The sequence below is a fragment of the Denticeps clupeoides genome, chromosome 13 (assembly GCF_900700375.1).
Source record: "Denticeps clupeoides chromosome 13, fDenClu1.1, whole genome shotgun sequence".
Lineage (NCBI taxonomy): Eukaryota > Metazoa > Chordata > Actinopteri > Clupeiformes > Denticipitidae > Denticeps > Denticeps clupeoides.
The window spans coordinates 21,613,651-21,628,274 of NC_041719.1; the positions used below are offsets into that span (position 1 = coordinate 21,613,651).

General features: G+C 44.5%; 1 protein-coding gene across 2 annotated transcripts in view; it reads left to right on the top strand.

Annotated features, from left to right (window-relative positions):
* The window catches only part of tle2b (TLE family member 2, transcriptional corepressor b), a 53,570-nt gene that overhangs the window by 15,842 nt on the left and 23,104 nt on the right, over positions 1–14,624 (top strand). The window contains exons 5-9 of one of the 2 annotated variants that reach the window (XM_028999687.1): positions 3,547–3,591; positions 10,313–10,375; positions 11,849–11,923; positions 12,923–13,100; positions 13,570–13,586. In XM_028999687.1, the coding sequence (XP_028855520.1) occupies positions 3,547–3,591; positions 10,313–10,375; positions 11,849–11,923; positions 12,923–13,100; positions 13,570–13,586 (378 nt within the window). The remainder of the gene's footprint in view (positions 1–3,546; positions 3,592–10,312; positions 10,376–11,848; positions 11,924–12,922; positions 13,101–13,569; positions 13,587–14,624) is intronic. The other variant, XM_028999688.1, reaches the window with a different exon arrangement.

Sequence of the window (14,624 nt, forward strand, 5' to 3'; positions counted from 1 at the left end):
GATGCCATCACATACATGCCCTGTCAGCTGCATCATTGGAAATATTTCTTAGTGTATATGCAGTAAGATATGCACTCCGTCTGATACTCCAGGTTTTATATCATGAACTGTCATGGAGATGTAAAGAGTGTAATCCAGTGAAGGAGCGCCTTTGTTGCTGCAGAGTCCTTGAGAGTCCATGTGTGAACCGTTTCTGGAAATTCCGAACTGGAAATGCAGATTTGGCTAAGATGCGTTTCAGTGGCCAAGCAGCAGCTTCATTTTTGGAGGTGTGAGTTTAAACATCACACCATTGGCCCGACAAAATGGATTGACGACTTGAACATTATGAACATTATGAATGTAAATATTGCGGCAGCATTGCTACTGACATACAAACACAGAGCTGTGGGACTGCCGAGTTCCGGAAACGCTGAACAAATGGAGCAGTGAGAGACAGAGGGATGGAGAAGAAAACCTAGAGGTCTACATCCGGACAGGTTTCTCTGTTTTTTATATAATACCAGAGCTCCTTTCTTTAATCATGATTAAAGAAACTACATCTGAAAGAAACAAAAGAGAAAAAGGGGAAGAAAGAATGATGACAGAGGGAGAGACAGGCAGAAGAAGACACATGGAGAGGAACAGAGAGAGCAAATGAGAGAGAAAAGGGGACGGGAGAGATGAGGAGCAGAAGAGATGGAGGGAGGGAGATGGTTTAATGCACTGCTCCACACTCATCCATCTGATTCAGCCTGACACACACGCCTCTCTTCAGGAAGAGAAGCTCGGATAACCCTCATGCCTGCACACACATACTCACACTACATGTGGATAAAAAGGAGACTACATGGGGTTTGCAACATAACTATACTGTCTCTTAATTTTTGTTTTGACATTATTTCCACTTGTCTAATCGCATTATTATTATTATTATTATTATTATAATACAGTATTTCTTTTTTGCCGTATTTCACATCCTCAGTTCTCTTCGCGCTTTGTTTACAGTTGTAAAAGTATTCCCAGTGCATTTCCCACATTTTCCACATGATGATTACACCAAACCCAGCACGTGTCTGCTGACCAAGTACCGCTGGATTACGTTGATGTGTGAGGAGCAGTATTTCTACCCACACATTCACTCGAATTAACTATACTAAAAAACACCAAATATTCAACTACAACTCTACCTTTATACTTTCATTTCACTCGAATTCTGAGTGGAAACCAACTAATTTCTAGGTTTGCCAACTTTTTTGAGGACATTTGCACATGATTTACATTCAGAAACATAGACACACATACATTTATCCACACATCAGCAGATACTCACACACACACACACTGACTCAGATTCCTCCATCTTCACTTCACTTGTCAGACACATACACACACACAGACACAGTGAGTCAGAAGGAGACAGAGAAAAACAAGGAGAGAGAGAGTGGAAGAGGTGGTCATCGAATGAGGAAAGAGAAAGGAAGAATATAAAGCGGGAGAAAGACAGGAGAAAATAATCTCAGGGAAAGGGAGAGGTGAAGAGAAAGATTCAGAAGGAGGATGAGGAGGATTATTTGAGAATGATTTACTCCTTGATGAAACATGTCTGGCCACATGACAGTGGACAGCCTGGATTTGGACCAAAGGGAAAAGGCCAAATGTACAGAGGGATTGTGTGTCTGTTCTGAGAGCATTAGACCCATCTGAACTGTCTGCCTGCAGAGAACCTCAAACAAAAATGAATAAAAACTGGCTTGAGACTTAACAATTTGCATCCCAGGCACTGGTACTGTTGTCTTGACAATATTTGCGAATCCCCCTTACTACCATTGTGTCCCTGAGCAAGACACTTAACCCTAAATTGCTCCTGGGAGACTGTCCCCTGTAACTACTGATTGTAAGTCACTCTGGTTAAGGGTGTCTGATAAATGCTGTAAATGTAAATAAAAAATGTACTCATGCACCTACTAGAACATCCAGACAGTAATGCGTTGCAGTATTCTAACCTTGATGTAATAAAAGCATGGACCAACTTTTCATGCATTGAGTTGAAAGAATCTTTATGAATCGAATGAGAGACTGCGTTAGTAAGGGCACCTAGATCCTTCACTTCTGTACTTGGTGAGATGTAGTTATGACAGTTATGATGTAGTCAGAGAGTTTACGTTTGGCTTCATGATGCCCAAGTACAAGAGCTTCTGTCTTCTCAAGGTTTAACAGAAAAAGGTTGATGAGCATCCACTGTCTAATGTCCTTCAGACACTTATCTGGCAATCTGTCATGGTGTAGCAGTGAAAGTTAATTCTGTGTTTGTGCATAACGTGACCTAAAGGTAACATGTATAAGAAAAAAACAATGCCCTAAAATGGAAACTTGTGGAACACCAAACTCCACGAATCACCATTAATGTCCACAAACTGATACCGATCTAAGCATTACAAGCATTTCACTGCATATCATACCATGTATGACTGTGTATGTGACAAATAAAATTTGAATTTGAAATTTGAATTCGATCCATTAAATCTGGTTAGAACCAGGAGAGAGCTATTCCCTTAATCCCACAAAGCAGGACCAGTAGCACCCGGGGAGCAGTGTGTGGGGACGGTGCTTTGCTCAGTGGCACCTTGATGGCTCGGGATTCCAACCGGCAAGCTTCTGTTTACGGGGCCACTTCCTTGACCGCTAGGCCACCACTGCCCCATGAGCCAGATTTTTAGATAACGGAGTTGGGGTGGATGCCATCTCATCTAGAAAGACCAGGCTTCCCCCTAAATGGAGCCTGCTGCAGGTCTCGTCGCTACGGCAAAACTGCGGTAATGGACAAGAGCTGATTTGGACATCGTTTGAGCCATTTGAGCATCTCTATAAAGTTATCTTTAGTTATTTCTGGTTTTATTTGCTGGTGCCGCTATCCTCAAGTTTCCAACTATTGAGTTGCCAATGACTAGAGCTAGTGGGTGCATTGCCAAAACCCAAACTGTCTTCATCAAACCATTTGAAGATGAATTCACAAAATAAGGTCAGTTTCCTCATACTTGAATACACATTATGTATCGCCACAGAAACAACACACCCCGATTTTGAGGATTATACAGATGGGGATGATGGAGCATTATATAACGTGCTCCGCCTTGAACACCTAACCTTCACAATACAGTCAGACAGATTCATTTATCACCCAGAATGTCCTGTCAGCCTGTCATACGTCACACTGCAGGCCCGGTGACAGGCCAGCATCATTGGGACGCATTGGTCAGTCCACAGTCCCAGTCTCACATATACGTATCATTTTGATCCAGTCATTTGGCCTGTTTACAGTCATCTACACAGAATTCAAACTGAAGGACATCTTTCACTTCATGTCGGTCATGTGGGTGTTGATATGATATACAGATGATTCCCTGAACATACACAGACACAGATTTTCTTTAAATATAAATGTTCTTTATTGATATCCTTAAAATATCCCCACTTTTTCTCACAAAGAAACTAATACAAAACACACACTGCTGAGTTGTTGTTTTTTATCTGAAATCTGTATTAATTCATTTTTGTTTCCCACAGTACTACGAAATGTCCTATGGCCTGAATATTGAGATGCACAAACAGGTATGAGACTCACTTCTCACAGCAGCATTCGAGACGGGGACTGGGACTGTCGGGACAGAGGGGTTTGGACAGGAAGAAAGAAGGAAGGATGAAAGAGGCAGGGGAACAAGCAAAAACAGGAGAGGAAGGCAGCAACTCGCTCACTCTGTTTACAGTGGGGATGGGGAGCTGCTGACGTGAACTCAATCCCACCAACGAACACTCCGAGGAGGATACCTGGATATGGACTGTCCAATCTCAGGCCCCGGGGGTGGGTGAGATCTTTCCTGGGTATCTCATGGCTATGGATGTTGTAGGGCTGTCGTGGATGACACGTCTCTGCAACATTGCGTGGACATTGGGGGCAGACTGGGATGGTGGTCCCCATTTTTTACAAGGGGGACCAGAGGGTGTTTTCCAACTATAGGGGAATCACACTCCTCAACCTCCCTGGAAAGGTCTGCTCCAAGGTACTGGAGAGGATGATCCGATAGTCGTGGATAGTTGAATCTCAGATTGAGGAGGAGCAATGTGGTTTTTCTTGCCGTGGAACTGTGGACCAGATCTTTACCCTTGCTCGGGTGATGGAGGGGGCATGGGAATTTGCCCAACCAATTCACATATGTTTTGTGGATTTGGAGAAGTCTTACAACATTGTCCCCAGGGGCACCCTATGGGGGGCGCTCCAGGAGTATGTTAAGGGCCATACAGTCCCTGTTCCAGAGGAGTGTGAGCTTGGTCCGCATAGCCAGCAGTAACTCGAACATGTTTCCGGTGAGGGTTGGAGGTGGAGGTGGGGGTGGGGCTGTCCCCCACGACACACACACACACACACACACACACACACACACACACACACACACACACAAGTGGAGATGGGAGTGAAATAGGTCAGACACACACAGCTGAAAGAGGTGAGACATGGGCTACTGAGAGGGAGTGTATGTGTTAATATCTTTGTGAGGACCAAATAAGAAATTACATTTCAGTAATGTTGATAATAAGAAAATTAATTACAAGATACAAATCTATTAAAAAACACTAAGTGATTTTTGCTTCGGACTAATTATACATTAAAGTAAAGTGAAGTGATTGTCACATGTGATACACAGCAGCACAGCACACGGTGCACACAGTGAAATTTGTCCTCTGCATTTAACCCATCACCCTGAGTGAGCAGTGGGCAGCCATGACCGGCGCCCGGGGAGCAGTGTGTGGGGACGGTGCTTTGCTCAGTGGCACCTCAGTGGTACCTTGGCGGATCGGGATTCGAACCGGCAACCTTCTGATTACAGGCCCGCTTCCTTAACCGCTAGGCCACCACTGCCCCATTAGTTACACATACAATGTGTATAGGTATTTGCACCCGGTGTTGAATAGTCTGTTTTATTTCTTTTGTTGTAGATGTGTGTGTGTGGGTGTTTGGTGAGGACATGGTCTCATAGAACAGTCACATCTGAGCCTCTTCTTTATCTCATGTAAAAACTGAGTAAGTGCTGTATGGTTGTGTGCAATGTTGGACCAGTCTGCACTGGTCACCATACTAGTCCTCAAATGGTCATTTAGAAATGAAGCACTGTTTACCTCAGTGTGTATGTGTGTGTCTCTGGATCTCTGGTTATGTTCATGTGTGTGTTAGTGTGTGTTTAAGTGTAAGAGTGTATTTTACGAGTGAGTGTGTGCCTGGGGCAGAGTAGAGTGAGGAGTGAGAGAGAGATGACATGCCGCTTTGAGCTGCAGTAAGGAGTGATGAATCATGAATGGCTCCATGGATTCTCTTCTTTTCTCATGCAGTCTGATGTCTGAGGGTTGATCTGTTCTGCAGTGACCCCGGGGGGTGATGGGTCTCCACTGAGCTACATGCAGATTTTACATCTAATGACCCATGGTCCAGCTGCATAGTTGGGGATAGCATATATGTTCCGCATATATGTGTGTGTCTGTGTGTGTACATATTCATTCTCTGTGCTTATGTATAAACATATGTGTGTGTGTGTCAGTCCTTGTGTATACTTGTTTTTTCCTGCAGACTCATTTTGCTCTTTGATATGATTCCATCTCTCCTCGTTCTGCACCTTCCTCCCCTCTAACTCTAGCAGTTTTACAATCCTTCTCTTTTTCTCTTTGTGTATGTGGGTCAGCCAAAGGGAGCTGACCCACAAACCCATGCCTGCATTTGTATGTTTGTGTGTGTGTGTGTAATCATGTCTGGAGTTTGTTCAAACCACTTCAACTCTGTGCGGCTTGAACATCTGTCCTTTGAATGTGTGTGTGTAACAGAGCTCATTTGTGAATAATAAGAGTGAATGAGTGCAGATGAGAGGAGAGAGAGAGATAAAAATCCCACAGTTGTAGACTCGCTTTTCAGCATAATGGGTTTGTTGTAGGTGCAGATGCATGCTGCCTCTTGCTCTGGGTGTGTGTGTGCATATGTGCGTATTGTAAACATCTTCTGTGCCAGCTGTGTGTGTGTGTGTGGCCAGGACCTGCCTTATTGTAGCAGTGGTGACTGCAGGTAGTGTGACGCTGCAGGAGTGAAGAGTGTAAATATGAATGTCAGTATAGTGACTGTATGTGCAGATAAAACAGGAAAAGCGAGTGAACGAGTGTTGGTGAATATGCTGACGTGGCATCATGGGAGTGTGAGTCCATCTGTAATCAGTGTTAATGTAGGAATTTTGAAAAGGAATAAGGATTTTTTTTTTTTTTAAAGAAGTTCTAGATTTACTGTATTTTAATAAAGAAATAAATATGAAGTCAGGAGTAGTGTTGAGGTGTGTTTGTTTCCATGATTCCATTTTAGGTCACCCTGATATAGATGGAAATGAAATCTGAATAGATCAGTCATAACTTGTGTATTTATAGTGTCTTTTCTCTCATTTTCTTCAGTTGTCTTTCTGTTCCTGCTTTTGCTCCAATATAATGGCTATGTTTTTGTGTGGAAGAGAGAGTGACAGTTTCTGTCTGTTTTATGCCTTGCTCTTGTTGTGTTCTTCCCCTTCCTGAATAGAGATGCCATTAATCAGAGTGTGTGGTGGAGGGTGGGATGCTGGCGCCCGGCCCGGAAAGAGAAGAGAACCGTAGAAAAAAGGGAACAACAGGGAACAGATAAGGAGAGCAAGACAGAGGGAGTAAAAGCAGAGCTTTTAGTGAGCAGCTCTCAGCCCCTGGCTGCAATCACTGGGTGATTAGAGCGCCATCCGTCACAAATATTTGCCTTTAATAGGTGCACAAATAATCAGCACAAAAGGCCACACTTTCACGTTTGTGGCCTTTTGTGCTGAACCCCTAAAAGCAAGTTAGGCTGCTTATAGTGGAACCACTACACACAGAGAAGGTGTGTATGAATACATCACTGTTTCCAACTTTATGTAGTGTTTTTAGACTGAAACTTGGTTTAAGAAAGTTCCAAAAATAACAAAAGAGAGCCCGAAGGAGAATTGTAGAGAACATGAGGAGTTCAGCAAAACGTCAACAGTGGAGGGTTTGAAGCAGTGTGTACATGTATCTGTGTAATTGTTCTTTTGTAAAAAATATAGTACTTCAATACAGTCAACGTCAAAATGGCATAAATCTAAATAAATTTGGTCTCACAAGGGAACTGAGGCTCTCATCTCGGTACCTAATGGTGGACCAGCTACCTCTGTCGAGCACAAGGAGGGCTGTCTGGCCACCCCACACCATTACTTACCCACTGCCAAACTGGTCGTGCTGGAGGATATTGCAGGTAGCAGATGTTCTCCACAGAGTCTCCAGTCTCTCACGTCTGTCACACATTTCATCTGTGAAGAGCACAGAGCGCCAGTGGCGAATTTGCCAATCTTGGTGTTCTCTGTGGTGTTGGTCTGTAATCACAACCCCCACCTGTGGACATCAGGCTCTCATACCACCCTCATGGAGTCTCTTTCTGAATGTTTGAGCAGACACATGCACATTTGTGACCTGATGGAGGTCATTTTGCAGGGTTCTGGCAGTGCTCATCTTGTTCCTCCTTGTACAAAGGTGGAGGTAGTGGTCCTGCTGCTGGGTTGTTACCCTCCGACGGCCTCCTCCACGTGCCTTGATGTTCTGGCCTGTTTCCTGGTGGCACCTCCATGCTCTGGACACTACACTGACAGACACAACAAACCTTCTTGCCACAGCTTGCAGTGATGTGACCATTCAACAGTGTCAAAAAACATCAACCAGAAAGGATAGGAACTGAGAAGTTGTCTGTGGTCACCACCTGTGCTTTTAACCCTTCACCCTCTGTGAGTAGTGAGCAGCCATGAAAGGTGGCAGTGTGTGGGGGCGGTGCTTTGCTCAGTGGTGGTTTGGAACTGGCCACCTTCAGATTACGGGTCCGCTTCCTTACTGCTAGGCCACCACTATTCCACTTACAAAATAGCATGTCAAATTGACTGTCAATCAGTGTTGCTTCATAAATAGACAGTTTGATTTCACAGAAGTGTGATTGACTTGGAGTTGCATTGTGTTGTGTTCCCTATTTTTATTTTTTGAGCAATGTATTTGGCAGCTAGCAATTGAGCAAGTTGCCCCACTTAAAAAGTTGAGAGAGGTCAAGATTGTACTCCTGCACAAGACCGGGATGAGGCAAGCCGCTTGGTCAGAAGAGATCAACTGTTGGAGCAATTATTAGAATTATTACGGTCAGTAATGGTGTGGGGTGGCATTTCTTTGGGGGGCCAGACAGCCCTCCAGACAAATCTAACACTTACACACGCACATGCATACACACTGCACAAAATAAATAATAAAAAAAAAGTTTCTTCATCTAGCACTTAACAATTTCCCGAGCATGTTCTTTTTCTAACAAGTTCGGCCTTATCAGGGCTCTTAGTTTTGTAAACGAGAATTGCTGGTGGCCTCCTGTAAGTCGCTTGGGATAAAAGCGTCTGCAAAATAAAGTAAAGTAAAATTGAATCCCTGACCCTTGTCATGGGCATATGAAGCTCTGAAGCATGTATCAAGACGGGGGGCGTGGCAGACGAAGCCCGGTTTCATGGTGTTTATCATCACTACTGACAATCTCTCTCAATTTTGTGCTCCATGCAAGATCTCACCTCTTTGGGTACAAATTATGAGGAAACAGCCCAGAACTACACGGGTGAAATTGGTCAATGACGTGAAGAGTGCTGGGACCACAGTAACAAAGGTTACTATTAGTAACACACTACATCGTCAGGGATTAAAATCCTGCAGCACTCGAGAGATCCCCCTGCTTAATCCCGCACATGTCCAGGCCTGTTTAAAGTTTGGTCCAGAGGAAGATTAGGAGAATGTCATGTGGGGTGGAAACATAATGCGTTGGAGCTGTTTTCTGCAAAGGGGACAGGACAACTGATCCGTATTAAGGAAAGGATGAATGGGGCCATGCATTGTGAGATTTTAAGAAAATATTTTATCAGTGAGAGATGAAGATGACAATGACAATGATCCCAAACACATCACCTGAGCAGCAAAGGAGTGACTACATAAAAATAATTACAAGGTTCTAGAATAGCCTAGCCAGTCTCCAGACCTCATTCCAATATAGAATATGTGTCCAGTAACAGCCCCAAAACATCTCAGCTCCTGAGAAGATTCGCATGGAAAAATGGGCCAAAATACCAATGTATGCAAACCTGTTGAAGACCTACAGAACACATTTGATTTTTGTCATTGCCAACAAAAGTTACATTAGAAATTATTGAGGTGAACTTTTGCTATTGACCAAATGTTTATTTTCTTTAACATTTTTTTACTTTCTGTTTTCACATTTGAAGTGTACATGATGACAATTACAGAACCTATAATTTGGACCCATAATCAAAAGGTTGTGGGTTTGAATCACAAACCTCCAAGGTGCCACTTGAGGTGCCACTGTGTGTATGGACAAAGCATCGTCCCCACACACTGCTCCCTGGGCGCTTTTCATGGCTGCCCACTGCTCACTAAGGTGATGGTTAAATGCAGTGGACACATTTTGTTGTGTCAACGTGCTGTGCTGTTTCACAATGACAATCACTTGACTTAGAAATACATTTTTTCCCCACAGTACACATATGCCAACTCCTTTTGCATGTATGCAAAAATACACACGCACCAACACCACCTCATTTTAATTTTGGCATAGTATGGTTTTGTTTGAAGTGTGTGCCAGGGCTGAGATCTGAGCTTCAGCTGCTGCCATTGTTCATCAGCAGAGCCAAGAGCCAAGTCATCTGCATGGTGGTGACATCAGAGTCTATTTGGTGGAGCCCAGTGGAGCTCACTAAACATTTAAAATGATGTTTATTATCCCATGTGGACCTGGCAGTGCAGGCCGACTCCAGTCCTACACAATTACATCATTCAGTGTAGGGTTAGATGTAGGTAGGTGTATTGCTATGAATGTCTGTGACTCTTTTATTACAGTCATCTTTACACATGTCTGAATACCAATACCTTTTACCAATACATACTTCCATTCAAATCATTTCAGTTTTGTTATCGTCTGAACTGAGTATCTAAATGTCTGCATAAAATGTCGGAATTGTACAGAATTTTGCTGGTGGTGTTTTTTATGAATTTTGCAAAGTTGTTATAGAAGTTGCTATAGAATGCTTATTGAAAAGACGTTTTAGTGATGTAAGTATGGTAATTTTGTTTTTAAAAAGTAAAAATGGTATAGAGACAAGTGTGAAAATGATTGTAAAAATGTGTGTATTCTGTGTTTGAAATGATATAACTCATTCCGTGTGTGTGTGTGTGTGTGTTCCAGGCAGAGATTGTGAAACGTCTCAGTGCCATCTGTGCCCAGATTATTCCTTTCCTCTCACAGGAGGTGAGACTTTCCTGCGTAACCCACCTCCACCTGCCACACTACACCTCCTCACCTGTGTGGCAGAGCTTGTGAGATGAGTGTTCCGTTCTAGAACAGGGTGGTGGAACAAATTTTCTCATTAGCAGCTGGAAATGGGATTTTACTTGTTAAAATGGCTTTTGAAGAGGCTGCAGTTTGGGGGAGTCTGGTAATGTCCACCATTTGTGTATTTGGGTGTGTGTTCCCTGTTCTAAATAGTTTGTGTGTTTGTGGAGTTCTGACAGGATAAATGCCATTAAGGTAAATGTACCTTTATGAAAGTGAAGTGATTGTCATTGTGATACACAGCAGCACAGCACACGGTGCACACTGTGAAATGTGTCCTCCACATTTAACCATCACCCTTGGTGAGCAGTGGGCAGCCATGACAGGCGCTCGGGGAGCAGTGTGTGGGGACGGTACTTTGCTCAGTGGCACTTCAGTGGCACCTTGAGGGACCTGGATTCGAACCAGCAACCTTCTGATTATGGGGCCGCTTTCTTATAACCGCTAGGGGTTAAAAGCAGAGGACACATTGTGTGCACAATGAAGACATTGTGTTGTAGGGTTATCAGAATTGGTCTGGGTGAATCTGAATTGAGCTTGTATATCAGCATTATAGGGGCAGTGGTGGCCTAGCGGGGGCAGTGGTGGCCTAGTGGTTAAGGAAGCGGCCCCGTAATCAGAAGGTTGCCAGTTCGAATCCCGATCTGCCAAGGTGCCACTGAGGTGTCACTGAGCAAAGCACCCTCCCCACACACTGCTCCCCGGGCGCCTGTCATGGCCGCCCACTGCTCACTCAGGGTGATGGTTAAATACAGAGGACAAATTTCACTGTGTCACCGTGTGCTGTGCTGATGTGTGTCACAATGACAATCACTTCATTTCAAATGGAATGGAAACTGACATTCTACTCAGCAACTTCCTGAGTATAATATGTTGTAATGAGTGTTTTATATGATCTCTGCTTATGAAAGTCATGAAATAACTGGTCATACCGCTGAACTGTCCTTAGTTCTGATCCTCAGGATAAAAAGTCATTTTATGAGCCACATTCAGGGTGATTGTATGTATTGATTGTTATGTGTCTTTATTTAAGGCCAAATGTGAACTGGCTGCAGACTTGGATTAAATGAATGTGGCTCTACAAGCTAAAACAGACACTACAGACACTACAGTGTTCATCCAGTCCTGACCATTACACTTACAGTTGCCCCAGTTTACTGACAAATGGTCAGTAATATTAAGATTATATTAAGATAATATGACCAAACAACACAAGGTTAGCTCTGTGCTGCTAAGATAAGACCAGAGCACAACTTGAGTAACTAAACATGGTCCATTCTCTTCCTTTCTTCCGTGCTTATTGACAGTTCATGTTTGCTTCAGTGCTTTCAGTTATATAATTCTGTGTGTGTAGTTATTGTTTAATATAAACACATTTTGTGTTTGCAGCATCAGCAGCAGGTTGTGCAGGCGGTAGAGAGAGCAAAGCAGGTCACTATGGCAGAGTTAAATACAATCATTGGGGTGAGTCTTTCTCTTGCTCTTATTTACACACATACACACACACACAACACATGCACACACACACACACACACACACACACACATACACACGTGCACACAAACACACAGAATACATGCACACACATACACACACGTGCGCACACGCACATGCACACACAGAACACACACACACACACACACAACACATGCACAAACACACACACACACACACGTGCACACAAACACACAGAATACATGCACACACAGAACACATGCACACACACACACACACAAAACACACACACACACACACACACACACAACACATGCACAAACACACACACACACACACACACACACACATGCACACACAGAACACATGCACACACACACACACACACACACACATACACACACGTGCACACACACACATGCACACACAGAACACATGCACACGCACGCAGACGCACATGCACACACATACAGAACACACACGGACACGCACAAACACAAGCACACATGCGCACACACACGCACAAACACACAGAACACATGCACACACACATACACACACGCGCACACACACAGATGCACACACAGAACACACGAGTGCACGCACACACACACAGAACACATGCACACGCACACACACACAAACACACACACATACAGAACACACACGGACACGCACAAACACATGCACACATGCGCACACACATGCACAGAACACATGCACACACACACGCACAAACACACAGAACACATGCACACACACGCACACACACACATGCACACGAACACACATACAGAACACACACGGACACGCACAGAACACATGCACACACACACATGCACAGAACACATGCACACACACACACACGCACAGAACACATGCACACACACACACACGCACAGAACACATGCACGCACGCACACACACACACACACTATTCCCGCTATTAATTGTTGTTATTTTGTGTGTCATTCTTCCATCTACCTGCCACCCTGGCTGTGCTATAGCAGCAGCAGCTCCAGCACCTGTCTCACCACGCCCCTGGCATCCCCCTCACACCCCACCCATCAGGCCTGTCGCTGGGGGCCAGCTCAGGGCTTCTGGCCCTCACTGGAGCTCTGGGGGTCTCTGCCCACATGACATCCAAGGACGAGCGGAATCACCTGGACCCGGAAAACCTGAGAGGTGAGCCACTGGTCACCACTTTCTTCCTGAGGTCTGGATATGGCTACACAACATTGTTTTAGGGCAGGGTTATGTCACCTAATTGTTGGACTGATAAGACAGTGAAAATGAGGAATGTGACCAGACATAACTAGGGCTGGAATGGTACAGTGTAGTGCCATTGTACAGGTGTCAGTGTGAATTGAACTCTGGCAACAGTGGTGTTAGTGGGTTGTTCAGTCAGGAACTAAATCCCACCCAAGGCTAAATGACACTGCTAATGTCACTCAGAGGCCATCATATAGAAGCAGAGAGAGTCTGGAGAGTGACACTTTCTCCCACAGGGCTTGGGACATTAGAGACTCTCCGAGCACAATACCCATGTTTTTATTGCATCAGGACAGGCTTTCCCAGGCTGACCTTGGCTGTGGAATCGTTGTTATTATTATCCATGCTGACGTCAATCCCCTTTCTCTCTTTTCCATCCTAGAGGGTGCGCCCAGCAGGGTGAGTGTTGAAACCTGTCTGTCTCTCTGCCTGACTGTCTGTCTGTGTGTCTGCATGTCCTTTTGCTGTGATCAATTTATGAGGCTTTTCTGTAAAGCAGAGGTGTGTGTGTGTGTGTGTGTGTGTGTTTTTGCTGGTGGGGGTGGGCTGTGGTCATTTGGTCTTGGTAACAGCATGTCCTTGGGCAGATCCGGACTGCAGCCTTTTGCTATGTGTGAACAGAGGCCATCTCAGACAGCTGCACACACTCAATGTCACCCTGATGTCACCACAGACAGGGAGGAGGAGTCCTTGGAGAGATAAAGAAACCACTGAAACCAATTAAGCAAGATAACAGACAAAACAATCATAAAGCAAAGCTTGAACCAAAATGAAAATGCCACACTTTCAATTCTGAAGCAAATAAAAAAAAAGAAAACCTTAAATGTCAGTTTTTAAATGTGCCACCGTGACCCATGAACACAGAATGGCACCCACGGTCCAGGATCCAGCCTGGCTGAGTGCTGCACTGCAACATGCATGCCCTCAGTACCCCTAGAACAAAAGAAACCGGAAGTGATGCCAACAGGAAATGTAGGGGAGGCGGGCGGGGTGGATGGCACCTTTTATACTGGCTGTCTGCAGCAGGAACAGAAGATGCAAAACAAAAATACACCCAAGCACCATGACGTAACAACCTCATAGGCTAGAACACATTTATGTCACATTTATATTATGCACATTTACACAACCCGAATACATAAAAAGCAGTGTTGGGAAGATTACTTGAACATTACGAGTTACCCTATTTAATTCAGTGTAACTATTTACATTATTATATGGAAACAATGTATCTGCGCAGGGAGGCGGCCCCTGACCCTCCGGTGACCTTCTGGCGACGGCCCTTTACATGACCCCTCATGGCAGGCAGACCCAGGCCCCCACCTGACCTTCTTCAGTAGCCGTCCTTACCTGCCACTGAAGGGTCCAGCACAGTCGCTTCCCCACCCACAACCCCCTCAGTAACTTACTTTTTGATGATTTTTTGTAAATATAAAT